This window comes from Solenopsis invicta, chromosome 7 (assembly GCF_016802725.1).
Source record: "Solenopsis invicta isolate M01_SB chromosome 7, UNIL_Sinv_3.0, whole genome shotgun sequence".
Taxonomy (NCBI): Eukaryota; Metazoa; Arthropoda; class Insecta; order Hymenoptera; family Formicidae; genus Solenopsis; species Solenopsis invicta.
This window is the reverse complement of record NC_052670.1, coordinates 3,583,531-3,602,792: the sequence shown is the minus strand read 5'-3', so window position 1 is coordinate 3,602,792 and position 19,262 is coordinate 3,583,531. Positions and strand designations below refer to the sequence as shown.

At 35.6% G+C, this 19,262-nt stretch overlaps 1 protein-coding gene across 8 annotated transcripts in view; it reads right to left on the bottom strand.

Annotated features, from left to right (window-relative positions):
* LOC105199931 (protein Skeletor, isoforms B/C) overlaps positions 1 to 19,262 on the bottom strand; it is an 80,278-nt gene that overhangs the window by 50,550 nt on the left and 10,466 nt on the right. For 2 of the 8 annotated variants that reach the window (XM_026130350.2, XM_026130349.2), the window contains exon 2: positions 909 to 1,094. In XM_026130350.2, the coding sequence (XP_025986135.1) occupies positions 909 to 975 (67 nt within the window). In that variant the 5' untranslated portion in view covers positions 976 to 1,094. Of the gene's footprint in view, positions 1 to 908; positions 2,090 to 4,639; positions 5,190 to 5,272; positions 5,428 to 19,262 lie in introns of those variants that run through there. The other 6 variants (XM_026130348.2, XM_039452133.1, XM_026130347.2 and 3 more) reach the window with 5 other exon arrangements.

Below are 19,262 nucleotides of genomic sequence, written 5' to 3'. Positions count from 1 at the left end.
CCTGCATCCGCCCGTGTGCCATGAAACGAAAGACCACGTAATTTAAATCGCTTTGTGTAATAACAAGACTCGAGATGCGAACGTTACCGCAAAATAAAGGGCGCGGCATAATAACAATAACTGCAGGTAACTGCTTGCATCGCTTCTGCAGTGCGATGCACCGCACGCGAATCCATTTTAAATTATTATAACACAACTCTCTCTCTCTCTCTCTCTCTCTCTCTCTCTCTCTCTCTCTCTCTCGGGATACACACCACAATGCCAGTCTATTACGGACTAAATAAATATATTAACTCGTATGCGGAAAAATGGCTGTTTGCGTACTCATAATACATCACGCATATATTGCGGATATTTGCATCTAAATGTTACGGCATAATTATGCTAAACGAAATGCGCGAGTCCAGACAAATATAAAAAAAAAATAAATAAATAAAATATCATAAATAGTTACACATGATTTCAAAAATGCATTGTGTAATTGATGATCATGTGTAAAAAAAAGTTTTAAGAATATTTCGAGAAAAATAATTAAAATATATTTTATCGTAATTTTTCTATAACAGTACTAGCAAAATAATCGATAATAATACTAGCAAAAAAATTAGCGTATGAAAAATTATAGAAATTTGTATACAATTCATTTCATTACTCATTGTTATAAATCTCAATAATCATAATTATCCTATCTCAATTTTTCAAAATTATTCCGAGAATTCTGTCAAAGTTATTTCGTACCACGAGATCAATATATGGAACGTTGTTTCGCAAAGCAAGCAAGGAAGCATCACACGCGCCATTTTCTTCCTCGATATCCAAGTTAATTTCTCCAGACTGGCGTGACATCCCGAGGTTCGACGATCGCGTCGCGTGCACGCTGGGCAGTTACAATAATCGAAAGGACTTACCGAGGTGTAATGTGGCGAGGGCGAACAAAAGCAAACCGGAAATAACTCGTTGCGGCGTCGCGTCCATTTTTCGGTGGTTCCGGCCACTGCGGGTCGAGTCCTCTTCTTTTCCGTTACTGCTGCGGACGGTGGTGATGACGGCACATGTACACACACACGAACCACACGCGCGCACTTATATTCGATCTGCAATTCGAAAAGAGAACACCTCGAGTGAGACTCGCGCTGATCCTCCCCACGGACCGACCCCCGTCAGTCACCCTTTAATTTTTAACGTTAACGATAACTGCGACACGTTGGTCAATATAATTTACATTCCAAGTTGTCATCGATAACCATGCGTTCGGTCTGATTTGGGGGAAAAAAAAAACTTTGATCTGTAAGTTAAAGGAATTTATCGCAAGGTATCTGAATGTTGGAAGAAAAAACTATGTGGGTGGCAATGAAAAGAATGTAGCGGCAGAACGATCTAAATAATAAGAATGCAACGTTGGAACAAATGCTTCTATATTTGTATTGTTAGACGACGACGAAAAGAATACGTTGAAATGCGTAAATAAAAAGACACTGATTTCTCGTCGTCGTGACGCGTCGACGAGAAATTCGCAGCTCTTGACGCGCGTCAAGCGATGCGAAGTCACGAGTGACTGCTCAGTACGATCGAGGAGAGATCCGACGGAATCGATGGTAACGATCTACCGGCTGAAAGCCGACTGAGAGAAAATTCAACATCGATCGCGCGGCACACCTTTCTCGCGCGATCACGCAGCTCACGGCCCGGTGTGTAGGATCTATCTTTACCCGAAGATCATACTTCTCGGATACAAAAGCCGTAAGAGAGTATCTTACGACACAGAGAGTCTCTCTCTCTCTCTCTCTCTCTCTCTCTGTGTGCATATAAACGACTGATATCTCGGAAATTCAGTTAATATGTAACTCGGGAATATGTAGTATTTATCTTCTTACTCATTAGCTCGGTTTACGCTTGCCAATGCGTAGGTTCTATCTCTGCTCTGCTTCATTAATCACAGCAAATCAATTTCTTTTTCCATATTTGCGTTTTGTACCTTACATTGCTTCTAACGTTACACCCAGAGAAAAATTATGTCTCAATTGATGAAATTGTTTTTCTTCAACTTGGTTATTTCAAGTAAAAATACCTTTGAAGAAGATAAAAATTTATTTGATCTTAAGAAACGACGCTATAAGACTTGCTTAAGGTAAATAAATAATTTGTTCAAATTATTTATTTTATTCAAATAAATAATTGTTTTAATTCAAAGAAAGTACCGACAGAAATGTAAGAAATAATTTAGTTACCCCGGTTTTAAAAATGTATTTCTTTCATTTAAAAAAAGATTTGCGTTGCACAACCAAACTGTTTCTTTAATTCAAATAAAAGAAACAACCAAAAAGTTTCTTCAAATTATAAAGAAACTTTTTTTTTAACCGCATAGCAATGCAATGCCAAATTTCTTTGATTCAAACAAATATTTTTTGACTTGAAGAAACTTTTCTCTGGGGTGTATTCTCTGCGTGACAATTATGCTTCAGCAAAAGTAGCTGTAGAAAAAATTAAGAACTAATTAAAAATAGGAAATATACAAAATTTTTAATTTCGGCAAATACATTTATGAGAAATTATTTTTACACATTGAGTTCTATTGAATGTCGAAGGTTGTACATGCACAGATCGCATCATTGTTATTCAAAAAAATCATATGTAATATATACACAAGAGAAATCGGTCCACATTCACAAGATCTATATTTCGAAGTGCTTTGCAAGCATCCGTTGAAGTATATTTCGTAGCTACTATATGCTGCGGCAAACAGGAATTTATGTGTTAGCGCATCTGGCAAACAAGAGCTCATGCTAACATGTTTGGAAAGTCTCATTACCTAAATTTACTTGCCTGGCATGGTATATGTTCTGCGCCAAAATTGTAGAAGAGAGAGTTAAGTGTAACGCAAGGCAACGATTAAAATGTCATTGGTGTCGTCGAAGAGCAATTTATTCACGCGCTGTCTTCCGCATCGTTTCGCGACATGCAGTTTATTGAAATTTATTGAATAGAACGGAAGCAAAGTGTGATTAATAAAAACAGTTTATGGACATTTCAATAAACTATACGGGTTCAGAGATAAAATTTTTCACTGATAAAACTCTTTTCGACAACGTAATATAACGCGTAACATTCGTGGAATTTTGAAAATATTAAATAAGATTCACACGATTCATTGGACAAAAATCTGGCTTGTATTTTGCAACTCGGTGTAAAAATTAGATTCACACGAAAGTCATCGTTTTAATGACATATTACAAATCTATTTTCTTATTTCGGACATATTATACTTTCCTTTCTCTTCTTTGTAAGTGATTTTTTTTTATTTTTACACCGTGTCGGATACTAACATCGAAACTTTATTCTAAATTTAGCTTTCACGTAGTGTTTAGATTTTTGATTTGTTCTGATGTATTACGCTTTTTTAGAACGCTAGAACTAGAAAAAACAACAAGCACAGTATCTCTCAAACGCGTATTGTGTCAATATATTTCCTGTTATGTACCGTTACGAACATAATCTCTTTCTACCGCTCGATAGCACACGCGGTATAGACACACCCGGCATTTTGGCAGCGCTTCACTCGGAAGTAATTTCTACCTATCCCGATGCATTTCGCGAAAAGAAAGGTTTATTTGAAATGATTATGAATAAAAGCCGCTGTGAAAACGGAACAGGAACATGATGTTACTTTGCTATTGCACGTATAACTTTAAATCGCGATAGAAAAGTTTCAATTGCTATCCCCAAGAGTTTCGCAAACTTTCTTGCATAATTTTTTTATGTTAATTATTCGTTTTGTTTTTCATTGTAAAACAGTAAGTATTTATGTTATACGCATGGAAATTAATTTGTCACTGATATTCCCTCATATGGAATATTTTTTGTTCCATATCTTGTACTCCGTTCACGTTCCATCTTTTGATATCTTTGTAGCCTTAATTTATTATCAAATATATTTCAAATAAATTATATATGGCCACTTCAAAATCTCCACGTTAACTAAGTTTTCTTACGATTACTTTACTTTCACAACATTTCTCCACACCAATACCAAATTAGGGCAACAATAAAATTGTCAATCCATGAATCCATCAATTCAGGTGTTGTTTAGTGTTCTAAGCCCGAAATTTATAAAATCCCGTTCCTATATAATTCTATACGTGTTCGAATAAATTAGTTAGTGGAATGCCTCGAGAAACTACGCCCAAGACGATTAATTGACGCGTCTTAACATATAATTATGTTTAAATCGTTATGTAAGGACACCAGCAGTTTATTGAGAACTTCGTATCTTTATCGATCGCTAAAGTGCTTTTTTTTACACGACAAAATAATTTTACGAGTGCATGCTAAGTAGTCACGCAAAGATCGTAAAATAAAACACCCAAGAAACTTGACTTGTTTAATGTGGCGATAAACAATTCTCTGGGTGACATTAACTCGTTTCATACACACTGTATAAAAAATAAATGATTACATTTGTAACATAACGTGCATTGGCCAGTAGAAAACAAATTAAAGGAAAAAGTAAACGTGGTTGCAGAATTTATTCATTATAATGATAGATGCATAATATCGTATACCAAACTTTTTTTGCAAAAATTAAAAAAAGTTCGCGCAACTTTAGACATGCTAACAATCAAAACCAAAAATTAATACATACTGTATCGTATTATTCGGAATTTCGTCATGCAATCGCTCCCCGATCGTTATCAAAGTATTTTTCTTCTTCTTAAGAAATTACAGTGGAAGGAAAGGAACGTCCATTTTGATTAAATTATTATTCTTTTCGGAATGCTATAATATAACATGTATAAATTTCCGTCCTATCTCAACAAAATATCCTCCGGCGTGCAGTAATTGCTAGATGATTTCCACGAGTGGTCCGTCACGCGAGTGCGATAGCTCGGTAACACGACCCGCTTTTACCAGACCCGGAATAACAGAGATTCACCCTTTTCGCGCCGCCACGTAACCGATCTTCCGGCGCACATCGGTCCACATTGGCAGAACTATTCTTACGTTCACCGACATCTCTCTCCACGCACACAGCACACCATGGGACACGCGTGAGTCTCTTCGCGCTAATTTTCACCTGCCGACCCAATTCGACCTCGATCATACATCCCTACGATACATCCCGTCACTCGATGTGGACTCGCGTGGGCCTTCGCCGGCGCGTTACGTCACCGCGGTCGCGGTCGCGTTCGCGTTCGCGTTCGCGTTCGCGGGCGGTGCTCCGCGGCCTTATCGCGCGCGCGTTTCCTCACGGGGGCCCCCGAACAACCTTCCTGACCTGATCAGCCACGCACGGCGCGGCAGCAGCAGCAGCGGAGCCGGCGCCGAGAGGCCACCACACACCACGGTGCCACCACCGTGATGGGACGCGCGTTTTCGTGTGGATGTGGAAGGACTGACGGTGGCGGTGGCGGCGGCTCGGCACTACTCGCGCCGTTCGGGAGCGAGTACGCGTTCCCCGGGACATGTATTGGCGGGTAGGAAAGCTCCACCTATCGCGCGACCAAGTGGGAGGGCACAGGAAGACCCGGAGCTTGCGCCCTCCGGCTGGCCCGCGCACCAAGCACAACCCCTTCCTTGGCTTTTTCCCAACTTTCGAGCTTGCGGTGCGCCCTCCTCTCCCCTCCCTCGTCCCCTATCCCCTCGACCCTCTTCTCGCCATCGCTTGCCGTCGTCATTACCATCGCTGCCGCCGCCGCCGCCGCCGCCACCACCGTTGCTACCATCCTGCAACCCCGCGAGCTTTCGCCTTTCACCATTCCCCTTGCCCCCCCCCTCTCCGGTCACCGTCGCGTTGCTTCCCTATCCTCCCTGTCCTTGTTGCCCGCGACGGGACTCTCCTACCTAATGCGATACAGGGCACCAAACGACGAAATTCGGACTAGCAGCAGCGGACCGCAAGCACGGAGTCAAGGAGTTACCTCCATCCGAGAAGCACGCGGGGGCGAAGAGAACACCCTTTGCGGAATGCGCTCGCAGATTGCGTCTTCTTGCGTTATCTCCAGCTAAACGCCCTTCTTGTTCTCCGCCTTTTTTTACCTTCTATGAGCGCGCGAGTGTTATACCTTCCTACCTACCAAGCTGAATTTCGGAAATTTGCGACAGCGTTTGCACGAAAGTCACTGAGCCTGCACTCGGTTCTTTTGTATGAAGTACACAGCCTCCCGTTTCTCCTCATGTACCTTTTTACTTTGCACGCAACATCGTAACGCGAACCGAGAGTTAAATACCGACTTTGCAAGATGATGAAATAAATCTACAGTGAGTTGCGTCTCCTCTGAAATTCAGCACCGTTTGATGTATCTTGCTGGTGCTTTTCGTTTTGTACATATATGTTCATATATCTTTCCGTATCTACTTGACATCTCCGCGCTAAGCCTATTGTGTGAATGGCTAATGAATTTTGAATAAAGAAACGAAAAAATATCTGTAACCTACGTGGAAATGCCGGCTCATGGAATCATTTCAAAGAATCAAAATACAATTTTTTCCCCTGTTATTTGTTTATCTATCATTGTATTTACAGTCACAAAATTAATTGAACACAAAATGTTGAAAGTTTATTCTATGCCCCAAATTCACTAAATGTTATACTGAAAAAATACAAATTGAAAAAAATTTATTGACTCGTTATTAACAAAATTAGTTTAAAAGATGTATTTAACAAAATTGGAACAAAGCACCGATTCTACTTTATTATTATCTTTATCTTTTTGAAAATGTTTGTAAAAGATGGTAAAATTGTGACGAAATAATATCAAATAAGCAAAATAATTTCTTGAACAGTCACAAAATTAATTATCCGGACACATAAGATAATAATTTTATGTTATTATAAAAATTAAAAGCATGCTTTTAATAAAAATGTATCACTGGCAAAAGTCTTCATTTTCAATTAAATTATTATTCCTTAAAAAATTTTCATTTGAATTTATATATTTAAAATAAACACTTTAATATACCTTGTCCGGATAATTAGTTTCATGACAGCAGATATGCATAAGATTATTTTATTTATTTAATATTATTTCGTCAATTTTTTTAGTTTTATGACTGCACATACGCATACATACATATACGTAATTCAATGATTATAATTGATTTTCCTCGAAAAGTCGTCTTTATTTAAAAAAAACGTTTGGTATCTATTAATTTATTAAACGTTACAACTCTCTTTTTCGAATTAAGATGTTTTAAATCCGATATTATGCTTTAATAGCTTTAATCTAATAAGTAATACGGCTTATAAAATAGAGAGAGAGAAAGAGAGAGAGAGAGGAGAACGCCTTTCATTCTGTACAGAATCCTACAATTCTTTAATATCCTAGAGATTAATTACGTTTAAAATCTTTATAATGTCAAGAGATTATAATAGTTTTCAAGTTATAAACGATTAAATTTGGCTGTGATATTACATAGAATTTACATATAAATATCCGTAACTGCAGTTACACCACGAAATACGTATTACAATTTATCATTTTTCTTTTCTTGCTCTAAAATTTTTACCGAGAGAAATTCTGAAACGACGATAAAGAGCCGCCATATTTTTGCGTCAGGATTAAATTTTATTTTCCCGATTTATTAAAATCGACCGGAAAAATTCTTGATTTATTATTACAAAATTATGCCATTTCGTCTAATAAAGATAATAAATCGATAATAAAATTTGATATCAATGATAAATCGTCCTGAATGATTATTTTTTCGATAAAAGTAAATTTCAGTCTTCAAATTTCGTAGAGCGAGAGAGAGAGAGAGAGAGAGAGAAATTTCATGATTTAATAATACAGTTCAGTTACCAAAATTAAAATGAATTTAAGATTAGTTAATTTAAAATTTAGCTGAAGTAGTATTCACAATCTACTCGAAATACTAGACTGCGACGCAAGCTACATCGCGTATCAGCATCATTGCACCTCAGAATTCAATCGTGGTGAGTACCGAAAGTAAACGCGATCACAAACAATTAGCGGCTGTCGGCCCGCGCAGCAAATTAATTCCCACGATTAACGGATTCGTAGGCGTGTCGAGGCGACGACTGATTATCAGGGCGGTTATTTCGCGCAGTTTACTCGTGTGAGGTAGAGACCGGGGCGATAAGGAATGGGAATTACAGGCTGTTGCTTTGCGATATTTACGGGCGACAATTATTTCCTCAGCGAGGCTTGAATTTGAATATATCGCGCAGTAAATTTTTTGCCATTGTAAATGTGACTTATTTATCATTTCTCGATTTTTGAAAGCGCAAAGCGATACACGAATCATCTTATCTAATTTCAAGTAAAAAAATAGCTGTGAATTCACAATAAGTAAAAAAAAATACTGATAAGTTTCATTTTTTTCAGGAATAGAAATATCACTTCAGATAAATATTGCCAAATTAATAAACACTATCGCGATTAATTTCATATTTTATTTGTCAGCAATAATGTAAATGTGGCATTAATACATAGATCATTATTTACTAGATTTAACTATCACGATAATTTACAAAACAAGGCTTTTAGTATCAAAAGTTTCGTGATACAAATTATAATGGCAAATTGGAATGGTAATAAAGACGAAAGTTTATTAGCACCTAAGTAGCTCCAAGAACTTTTTATTATCGAACTTGTAAGCAAGTGGGACTATATCAGTCTCTTAAACGTTATCTAGATCTAAAGAACTCCTCTGTGACTCCCAGATTGTCAGTTTCAACTCAGTGATGTTTTATCACCAATTTATACAAGTGCACTTTGATCTTTCCTTTATGTGATACATTAAAACGGCGATAACTGTTTTCACATTCTACGATAAAATCTAATGACCACTTTTCCAAAAAAGCTCTTTGTAATAGATTTAAAATTAAAGGCAAAAAGGGCGAATGGTTTTATAAAGCCCGATTCTAACTTTATTACACAAAAAAATGAATTCTTAAAGAAATGCATAAATGCTTTAATCTAAGAATATTTTATGCTTAGAATAGCGACAAAACTAAATAATCTTCGATTAAGAATAAATTATTCTTAAAACAAAGCCAAAAGATATTCTTAATTAAAAACAAATTTTACTTTATTTAAAAAATAGAATCGCGCCCGTTTAATATTAATATGCTTATAATAGGATTATTTTTTCTTCGATGCGGGCGGGTCTGCTGCGGCGGATTCATTGCATATTTCATTTATGTTGTTTGTGGGTAGCAGATCCGCTGTGGCAGATCCGCCTGTGGGTACAGGCAACCGGCGTTTATCGCTGTGACAAAGTCGACTGTCTATTAATTATGGACATAAGTAGAACGAGCTTGACATTTTAGTTATCTTTGAAAGTTTGAATCACATTTTGGAGACATGCTCTGTGAATATAATATTTTGCTTACGAAACTATCCTCACTTATTTCATAATCATTAATAGTCTGTTCGAAAATGGGTTTGGTTGTTACTAATAAAAATAATGCAGTTAGCAGAAATAAAAATTACTGGAGTTGCGTTTTGTTTCTTCCACCAGTAAAACCAGTAGACGATCCCAAGTAGTCCGAAACGTCATAAAGATTTTTCAAGTTTAAAATTGCGGACATTTCAACATAACCGTAAGCTTATAATAACATTGCAGAAGTCTTTTGTAACTTCCATATAATATTACAATGTTTCGATGTAAGGTTTATGCAATGTTTTTTTAATCTTTCAATGCTGGTAATTCTAACCTCAACTCTTAAAACACTTTTTATAATAAATGTCATATTAATGATTACTATTATTAAAATATGAATTTTTTTTATTTTAAACTCTTTCCCTTTTTTTCTTTCTTTTCTTCATCTTCATCTTTTTTTCCGTATTTAAAAACTCCTTTCTAACTTCTCCTTTCATTTTTCATTATTTTATTTCTTTTCCTTTTTATATCCAACGTTTTATAATATCTATCCGTCTATTACAAAAGATCTCCCTAAAAGTCGCGCGGTAGTCTCGCGCAGCGAGAGAGACTCTGCATTACGTGCACACTGTCTCTGTTAAATGCCCCACTCGGGTTGTTGACCTCGCACGGTCCCGTAAGACAGGCCGCACGTCGCGCGTCGTCTGGGCCGGCCTCCCCACTCTCCTCGGTCATTCAACTTGCCCGAGGCGCACCACGTGCGCCTCGTCGGTCACGTGCGCCTCGGGAAGAAACTCACTGGTGAAAGGAACGAAACTCAACGCTAGTAATTTTTACTTCTGCCAACTGCATTATTTTTACTAGTAATAACCAAACTTATTTTCGAATAGAGAGTGAATCATCTTGCTTGATGCTGGGATCTACTGAGTTGTCATGCACATTGTTGCACGTAAACGCGAAACAAGTGAGCTTCGAGTATAAGTCGAGCGCACTTTCAAGTATGTAATTTTTAATCCGAGAATAAATGGTTTTCAAATAATGTGATTAAGCTTGTCGTGAAAACAAAATGATATTAGAAACAAGAATACGATTTTAAGAATAAAATATACTTTGCACAGATATATATTTATTATTGATGCAAGTGAACATTGTAATTGAAGAGAGCATTTCATACTTAAAGGAAAACAATTGGCATTCAAGAATAAAAATATACGTGAATTATTAATTTTTTTGTAATGAAACTTTATAATTTCGCCCTGTTTGCCTTCAATCTTAGATCTATTGTAAGAAATTTTTTTATAAGAAATAGATCACCATTACTATTATAATTTATATCAAGAAACTATAGATATAAGGATCTTTTTGTAACTCTTAAATTCAGATCCATAGACTTAACATAATCTTGGGAAATATTCCATGATCGAACCTAGGACCCGCTGATTATGAGTCAATCATTTTCACACAGAACGTAACCACACACATATGTATCGAGCGAATTGTATAATAATCGTACGGATCGTACCTGCTTATTCATTTACCATAATGCAGTGAAGTGCACGTCGTGTACACGATTAACGTCGGAAGTGCCGTGCAAAGTGCTGTACAATTATCGTATTCTGATTATTAGAATGCACGATTGTAATTAACTATGTTTTCGCGAATGAGTGTTGTACGAATACCATGAACGAATAAAAACGGAAGACAACGAGAGAAGTTGAGGACCAAAAGAGGCAAGACCAAAAGATTGAGCAACGATTCAATGAATGTAATTCGTTATTTATCGCAAAAAATTAATTTCTTCACGCGTGTAAAATAATTATACACGTGCGTAAGAATTATCTTTTCAAAAGTTAGTTTCCTCGGATATTGTTATAACTCAAACACATTTATATTTGAAACAGAAAAAAATAAAATCCAATAAAATTTTTATCGTACAACAAGAAGAATATTTTACAAATAATAAATAAATGTGCTATAAATATATTTCTAATTGCGCGATGTATAATAGTTCGCAAAAATACAGATGTGCTCGAGCCTCTCGATGAGACAGGCGTGCAAAATACTAGCGATACGTCAACAGCTTTTTCGATCGCTCGTGTTTACGCGCTTTTTTAAGTACGTTCGGTCGCTGATACGGACGGATAAAATTATTGCTTTCGACGGGTCAAACGGCACTCGTAGATACTGTACTCAAAGGCTCATAGAAAGCGCGGTGCCCGGAAACGTTGCTGTGATTTATGCATGTGAATGTCTAGCTCAAAAAGACAAACGTATTGTCCCACGAATAGAACGTACATATATACACAGAGGAAAAGAGAGAAAGAGAGAAATCGAGGAAGAAAAACTCTTGCGCGAAAACGTATGCGAGTTTGTCGCTTTCACCGCGTGACATAAAAGGCGTTATGAACGATTTTCGATGGTGCTTTCTTCGCGAACGATCGCTCTTGAGCGTTGTAATCGCGATATTTGACATAACAAAAATGTTTTTGGGAGGTATCGAAAAAATAATTCCAAGAGTCATTCAGCTGTTGCGTATAAAGCTCGCATCTATGTATATGACAAAACTTGCTATAATAATAAACTGGAATTGCACGGGATTATTTTTTTGATAATTTCAGAGTTTTCAGTTTTGCGATTTGTTTTATAGAAAATAGTTTCTATGATTTTTTTCGTTTTATTCCAGTATTACATAAATTTAATTTAACTGATTCTTACAACTTGATAAAAACAAGTTGTAACAAAATTACAGATAGTGATTGTTTTGAAATATACTTATTATATTAAATATTAATATACAAACATATAAATAACATAAATAATATAAATAATATAAACATATACATAATGTGGACAGCTGTCGTATTATATCAATACATTTATAAACTGATATATATTATTAATATATTGGTATGATGTCAGCTCCACACGTCTATGATTCTATTATTACCAAAGAGATTGTGTATACAGAGTGTCATTAATGGTTGTGCCCACTTTTTACTATAGGAGTCTGATTTACCGACGGATATATATTTCTAACATATTATTATATTAGAAATAACAAATGCGTGCTCTTATAGTGAAACGTGGAGACAACCCTGTATATATTACACGTTTATAATTCTACCTATCATTTTTTTAGCAATTAAAAACAGTTCAAAGTACCAGTTAAATTACATTTAAACTTAAACAATGGAAAACGGAGAAACTTTTGAAGCCATTCTCTCCAAGATAAATCGCAAACTGAAAAGATCCGACGTCCAATGTCACACGAAAGTGGGTCTTCATATCATAAACGAGCGACGCCGAGAAAATTTAATAACGATAGCATCTAGATATCTGTCAAACTTTGTGCAACCGCGTTAAACAATCGCATTGGCAGTTTTACTAATACCAGCGATGCCGTATCAGCCGGCCGTCATTGTGGGATTTAATTAAACATTTCATTGCGTTCCGAACGACAGGCAAGACAGATATATAGATGCAATTGCCAGAATATAACCGTATGCATGTCCATGCGCGAGCGATCGCTTCCTGAATGCGAGATATACGTATTTAATTAAGTATTTAATTACAAAATTGAAAAGTATGAACATTTCAATTATATTAGCCTAAAGAAATGTTATCGCCTCGCATCAAACTATCGCAAATTTCTGGTTTGTCGATAGCTTTTCATGTCATTAATAAACGATCACATTAAAAGAATTTTTTTTGTTACGCTGCCTTTTTGAAAGACAGCGTAGAATTCTTAGAATTTTTTTTTTAATGGATCAATATTTTTTTAAAAACTACATTCTGTCCTTCATTTATTGTTTGATTTCACATATTTCTTTTATAAAAGTATGAATAATGATTAAATAATAATAGATTCATATGACCATTGCACGATTCACGCATATTAGTGACCACGATTCCGAATCTCTCAATGGATTAAAATTAAAAAATCAAACGGTATTTTAATTAACACTTGCGGTTATCATCGAAACTAGAATCTTTCATTACGACGAATAAGTAAATAAATAGGGTCACTGCACCAATCAATGAACAAATTAAAAAAAATTGAACCAGTTAATAAACATATAAATAAAATTTTTATATAATTACATTTTGTAATAAAAAATGTTACTTTAATAAAATCTTTATAAAAATTAGATCATAAAAAATACAATTAATTCGCAATTTATTATTTTAAAGTCTTATTATTTTTATACTTTTTTAAAATAGTCATTCGCTGGTTATTCAGCGACTGGTGCAGTGACCCTAGCACTTGTTAAAACAAATTCATGTTTTATTCTATTTTTTTCACATTCCGAAAAAAAATATAAAACTCAAGAGTTATAATATCAAAATAATTTTAGCTCCAATAACAGTCAAAAGTGTCCTCTTTAAAATGTCATTTGAGTTTTTAACTTTACTCCATTAAAAGATGTAGAATCATTGCATCGATGAATTATACAGAGTGAAATAAATATTATTAATTTATTATTCACGTTTTTTTTCTAAAAAGATAGGAAAAATAAAAAAAACATACAATAATAAATAAGGAACAAAAAATAATTATGAAAAATATTTTCCCACACTTTTCCAAAAACAATTCCTAAAAACATCCTAAAAAATTAGCACAACAAAGTAAAAAAAACTCCTTTAAGACTTCTCTCCTTTATGCGAAAATTTTATGAAATATACAAATACCTTGATTTTCAGTTATCCGTAAAAGCACATTTAATGACAATGCATAAATCCAAATAAGTATGAATAAAAAAGTGTGAGAGAAACGTTCGAAACGCTCTTGTACGAATCAGCGAGGCGTACGAAACAGTAAAATGGGAATGTAGGTTATTCAAGGCATTACGGAGAAAGAAGTTTGGATAAGTGCAAATGAGTGTGAATAAAAAGGTCTCATTTTTTTCCATCCAATAATCGGAAACGATCGCACGTCTTAAAAATAATAATATAGCATTTGCGATCGGTGACATCATTTTATTGCCACCGATAGAATTCGATAAAATATTATTTGTATCAATAAATGTGGCAATAATTTCGAAAGTGTACACAGGAAGCTATCTCTCACACGAATCAGCTCGTGGTAACGCTCTTTCGAAGTATGATCTACCGAGGCGTCGGGCCCGTTCTTCCTATAAAAATGTTCCATTTTTCACATTTACTTCTTAGCGACAGCGAAATGGCATCGAATCGTGGATTCGGCGTTCGCGTTACGCGGGCAGGCTGAAAATATGACGGTATTTCAATGAGAAATGAACTTCTTGCTCCGTAATGCCTTGGGTAACGTATATATTCTCGTTTTGCTGCTTCGCCTCGCCGATTCGTTCAAGAGCGTTTCGAACATTTCTCCCACGCTTCTTTTTCCTGTCTCCCTCGCGCACTCTCTCTTTCTCGTATATCTTTTTTTTCTATCGGCCAATCCGTTACGTAAGTTTCTACTTTCTGAACTTGTGCTCGGAATTACCGCTAAACCAGTGATATTGAACCTTACATACGACATCCTTTACCAATACTAATACCGAAATCGATGCACCCTGGTGTGCACTGCCCTACAAACACGCGCTAATACTCTTTTTTGAGTATTTATCGATCTCGTCTGTAATTTGATCAAATAAACTGTCTAATAATTTTTATGAGACATTCTAAGAGAGAATCTTTAAAAGCAATTCAATCACTGTGCTATATCTGGACGTATATTGTCTGTTGTTGATAATTCAATTTTTAATAAATCAATACAAATTTTAAACTTAAAAATTGGATTAATCGAAAATCGATGTGAACCAACTTCTCTTACGTATCATTCTTCCTAACTTGCAATTTAAAAAAAAAAATTTATCTTTTGAAAAATTTATCAGAAAACAAATAACTCTCCCGCGAAGAGTATTAAATATTATTCTCGCGTTTCTCGGATACCTGGAATGTACAAAATTCATAATCGATACTCCGAACGAAATAGAGCGCCCGGCTACGTCTGTTAATAAATATCCCGGCGAATTTTCGCGCGAATTATGGAATCATATTAAGTCATATCGGGTTTCTTCGAAAGCTTTGAAAGTCCAAAACCTGTCCCGGGCTTTCCCCAGCCGCGCCGTGGAAGTACTTCATGCACGGGCGCGCATACGCGTCGATAAATTCAGCAGCACCTTCCCCAACGCGAACCGCGTTATTCGCGGTTTCGTAAATTCGTTTCCGCGACGAGAAAATCATATCGTCATTTCGCCAAAGTCGCTATTGGTTTTGCGCCCGGAGGAAAAAAAAAGCAATAATGCACCCGCTCCCCGGAGATCCGCGTTTCCGCGTCTCGACGTCCCGCCCGTTCGTTTCCTCTCGACAATAGGCGTCAAGCTCGCTCGTGCGACGAGCGCCGAGGGTAAGGGGCTGAATTTCAAATTAGTCGATCCCACACTTCGACTGCGAGTCCTTCGCAGAATACACCAATCTGTGTACCGAGTACACAGGATGTTTCAGAAATCCTGGCCTTGATTTAAACCCTCAACCGATACGGAACGCTGTTAGAGATAACTCTTCACGAATTTTCCACCCTTTGTGCTTTTAGCAAATGTTAATCATGGATCAGAGTAAAGAATTGAATATTTCGGTTTTAAATATTACTGAAGCGCTCCCAGTCCAATCGAAAAGCTCCATTCTGCCGCAAATTTGACATACAAAGTTTAAATAAATTTGATTGATCGAAATATCAGATCCATATTCGTCGGCGAAATTCAATTAAACTAATAAAACAAATATAATGTTTTATATCGTTAAATTTGCGCTATTTTTGATATCAAATATCATGGGTCGGAATAAAATAGAACAAAGGGTCCGAGGGGAGCATTTGGAGGAAGCTCGTGTGTGTGTGTAGGTTGCACACGTGGCACAAAGCCGCACAGTTCTCATTTTTAATTGTGTCTCACCGCACCTGCTCTCGCCCCCGATGACTATTATATATAAAGTAAAACGAAGAAACAAAGAATGCATTTTTTTTCTTCTAAAATTACACAAAAATAATTTGAGACACGTGTCCTTTAAAAGTGAATACTTTGAAACAAGAAAACATGGAAAAATAATCATGACAAATTGTCGCCTAACGCGAGATGTTTTCGCGATTTTCGTAGACATTTATGCGCCAATCTCTCTGTTATTTCGGAAAAGCTCCCCGAGAGCGGGACAATCGAGCAGACTCCTTTAAAATCGCGGAAGATAGAAAAGGAGAGCTTGTTCTACGAGGGACGAAAGTAATGGGGTCGCAGATCGCAGGTCAACGTGACGAAAAGAATGGAGATAGGAACGAAGAAATAGAGGTGGGAGCAGGTGCGATGGAACACAATTAAAAAAAATAACTGCGTGGCTTTGTGCCACGTGCAACACACACACACACACACACACACACACGTAGAGCGAGCTTTCTCCAAAAGCTCCCCTCGAACCCTTTGTCTTATTTTATTCTGACCTCGGCAGCGAGGAGATCCATTTCTCTCGGCCGTCGTCTGTGTCACGCTGCGTATCTCCATTTTGCCCGGCGTTGATTTTTTTGCAGCGCGCGTCATGAGCGCGATGACAAATCTAAAACGGCATTTCGCGAAGGAAATGAGACAAGCGCTTTTCACGCGCTCACGATGAGTTTCATGTGCCTCTGTCTCTCGATTTTTCTCGGCTTATGCGCGCGACGCGTTTGCGAGCGACGATCTCGAATCTCAAGACGTCATAAGAGACCCTTGAATATCATCCCAGGATTGAATATTAATCTAAGACGAATAACGTTCAAATAGGAAAATACTATCGTTGATGTGTCACTTGTATATCTATTATTTGTAAAAGCCGCTTAGACGATATATAATTTGCGACAGAATTCGAGACATGTGATATTTTTTAATTACTCAATTATGTTAAAGAATCAAATTATTTATTTTTATTAATTTTAAATCAAATTATAATTTGTGTAGCAAAATAATTTTTTTTTTTATGTATAATTATATTCATAATTTAAAATATAAAGTTACAAATAGGGCTCTGTATTAAATTTTATCGCAAATTATAGATCGTGTAAAGTGAGTTTGAGTTACAAATTCTCTAGAATTATACATAAAATATTAAATATAAAACAATTGAATTATGAGCGATCAATGAAAAAAAAATGTTATCTTAAATTAAAATTTTACAAATGCAAATAAGTAAAATCTCGATCTTATTTGTATTCATCTAAATTTTATAGTAACAAAAAATCTGAGTCCAACATTCTCTCCCTCTTTCTTCATTACCATCTAATATTGGAAACAATCAAACATCGAAAAGATATATTCCCGCTCTAAAAACAAGTCGAATCATTTAGAAAAATCAAAAAGGAAAGATTGTTTGATAATATAGTTTAGGTTTCGTTAATAGTAAAATTTGTACTGTGTATGAAAAACCTCAGTGAAAAGAAATAGATACAGAAATAGATACGGAAATTATTATGACGGAGCGTCTGTGTGAAATCACGGCAGAAGTAATAACAATAATCGATATGACGTTCCCCTCTTTTGCTCGCAGCTATCGCTATTGAACTGTCAATTTCCAGCGGCATGTTATTGCGAGATGAGGCGACAGTGAACGTAATTTTATTAATTTAAAGAACAGGCAAAAAAGTAAACCCAACATGATATTTACGTAGCGTTAATTACCACAACGAAGGATCTAAAAGATTCCCGTGAAGACGGAGAGCAAAGCGCTGTTAAATGCAATTTTCGCGTTCTTGTTTCACGAGTTTCGCTACGGTAAGCGCTACGGAGATGCACCCGGCATTGTGTCAGAAGTTTAATATCTTCCCAGGGGAGGTCTTTTGAGCTGCGGCACGTGACCACTGTGGATTTACACAATAGACTCCGACCATCAATGTCGTAACTAACAGCCGAACGGTCCGCCTCGAGCAAAAAACAAACGACGCCAAAAGTAACTTGAAAGAAAATTTCATATACTGTTCACAAATGTAAATATTTAATTTAAATTTCAAATGTTTAGCTGCATATATATATTTATCATAAAACGTACATTTAAAATATTCATTACTAGTAAAAAGAGTAAAAGAGTAAATTTAATAATTTTGAATGTAGTAAAATTCATTAGTTGCAATGGAAATATTTTTTAATTATTACAATGAATTAATATTAATGAGAAATTTAATAAACATGTCCTAAATTTTTTTCTTGTACTAAGTAGCTCATAAAATTGAAATTGCATTATACATTATGTCATACTAAAAATTAGTAGCAATTGTTCTTTTTATTTGTAAATCATAAACAATATTTCTTTGTCTAATATTTTTCATTAATTTTTACATTAATGCAAATAAATACCGGAAAATGGAAAAAGTAATATAAAATAACTCTAAACTTATAAATGTGCATAATTAATTATGATTATACTTTGTTATAAAAGTTTTTGAATAATATCCATAAATAATAATGTAATGGAAAACAAATGAACGTACAACAAATACCTATACGCGTAAGCTACATCAGATAATTACAAACAAATAATTAAAGGGGTTAAAGACAATGAATATCCTGATCAAAATTAAAGGCAGATGCCATTGTACTTTTCCTTATACTCGAGCTCTTTTCTTCGACTTTACTATAAACGAGCGCAGTTCTCTCATCATTACGGCATCGTGAACGAACGTGATTTATCAATATCGACAACAATTATTTCGGAATAAGAACTTCGAGATTCCTAGATAATAAAGACAGATGTAAAATATATTGCACATATATATATATATATATATATATATATATATATATATATATATGTATGTAAATAAAAGTAATTTTTTTTTATATTCCGAACAAAATCATTTCAAAGAAACTTTTATTTAATTTATAATGATATCTTAATAGCCTAATTAATCTTGCTTGAAAAGAAAATTGATTCCACTATTAATT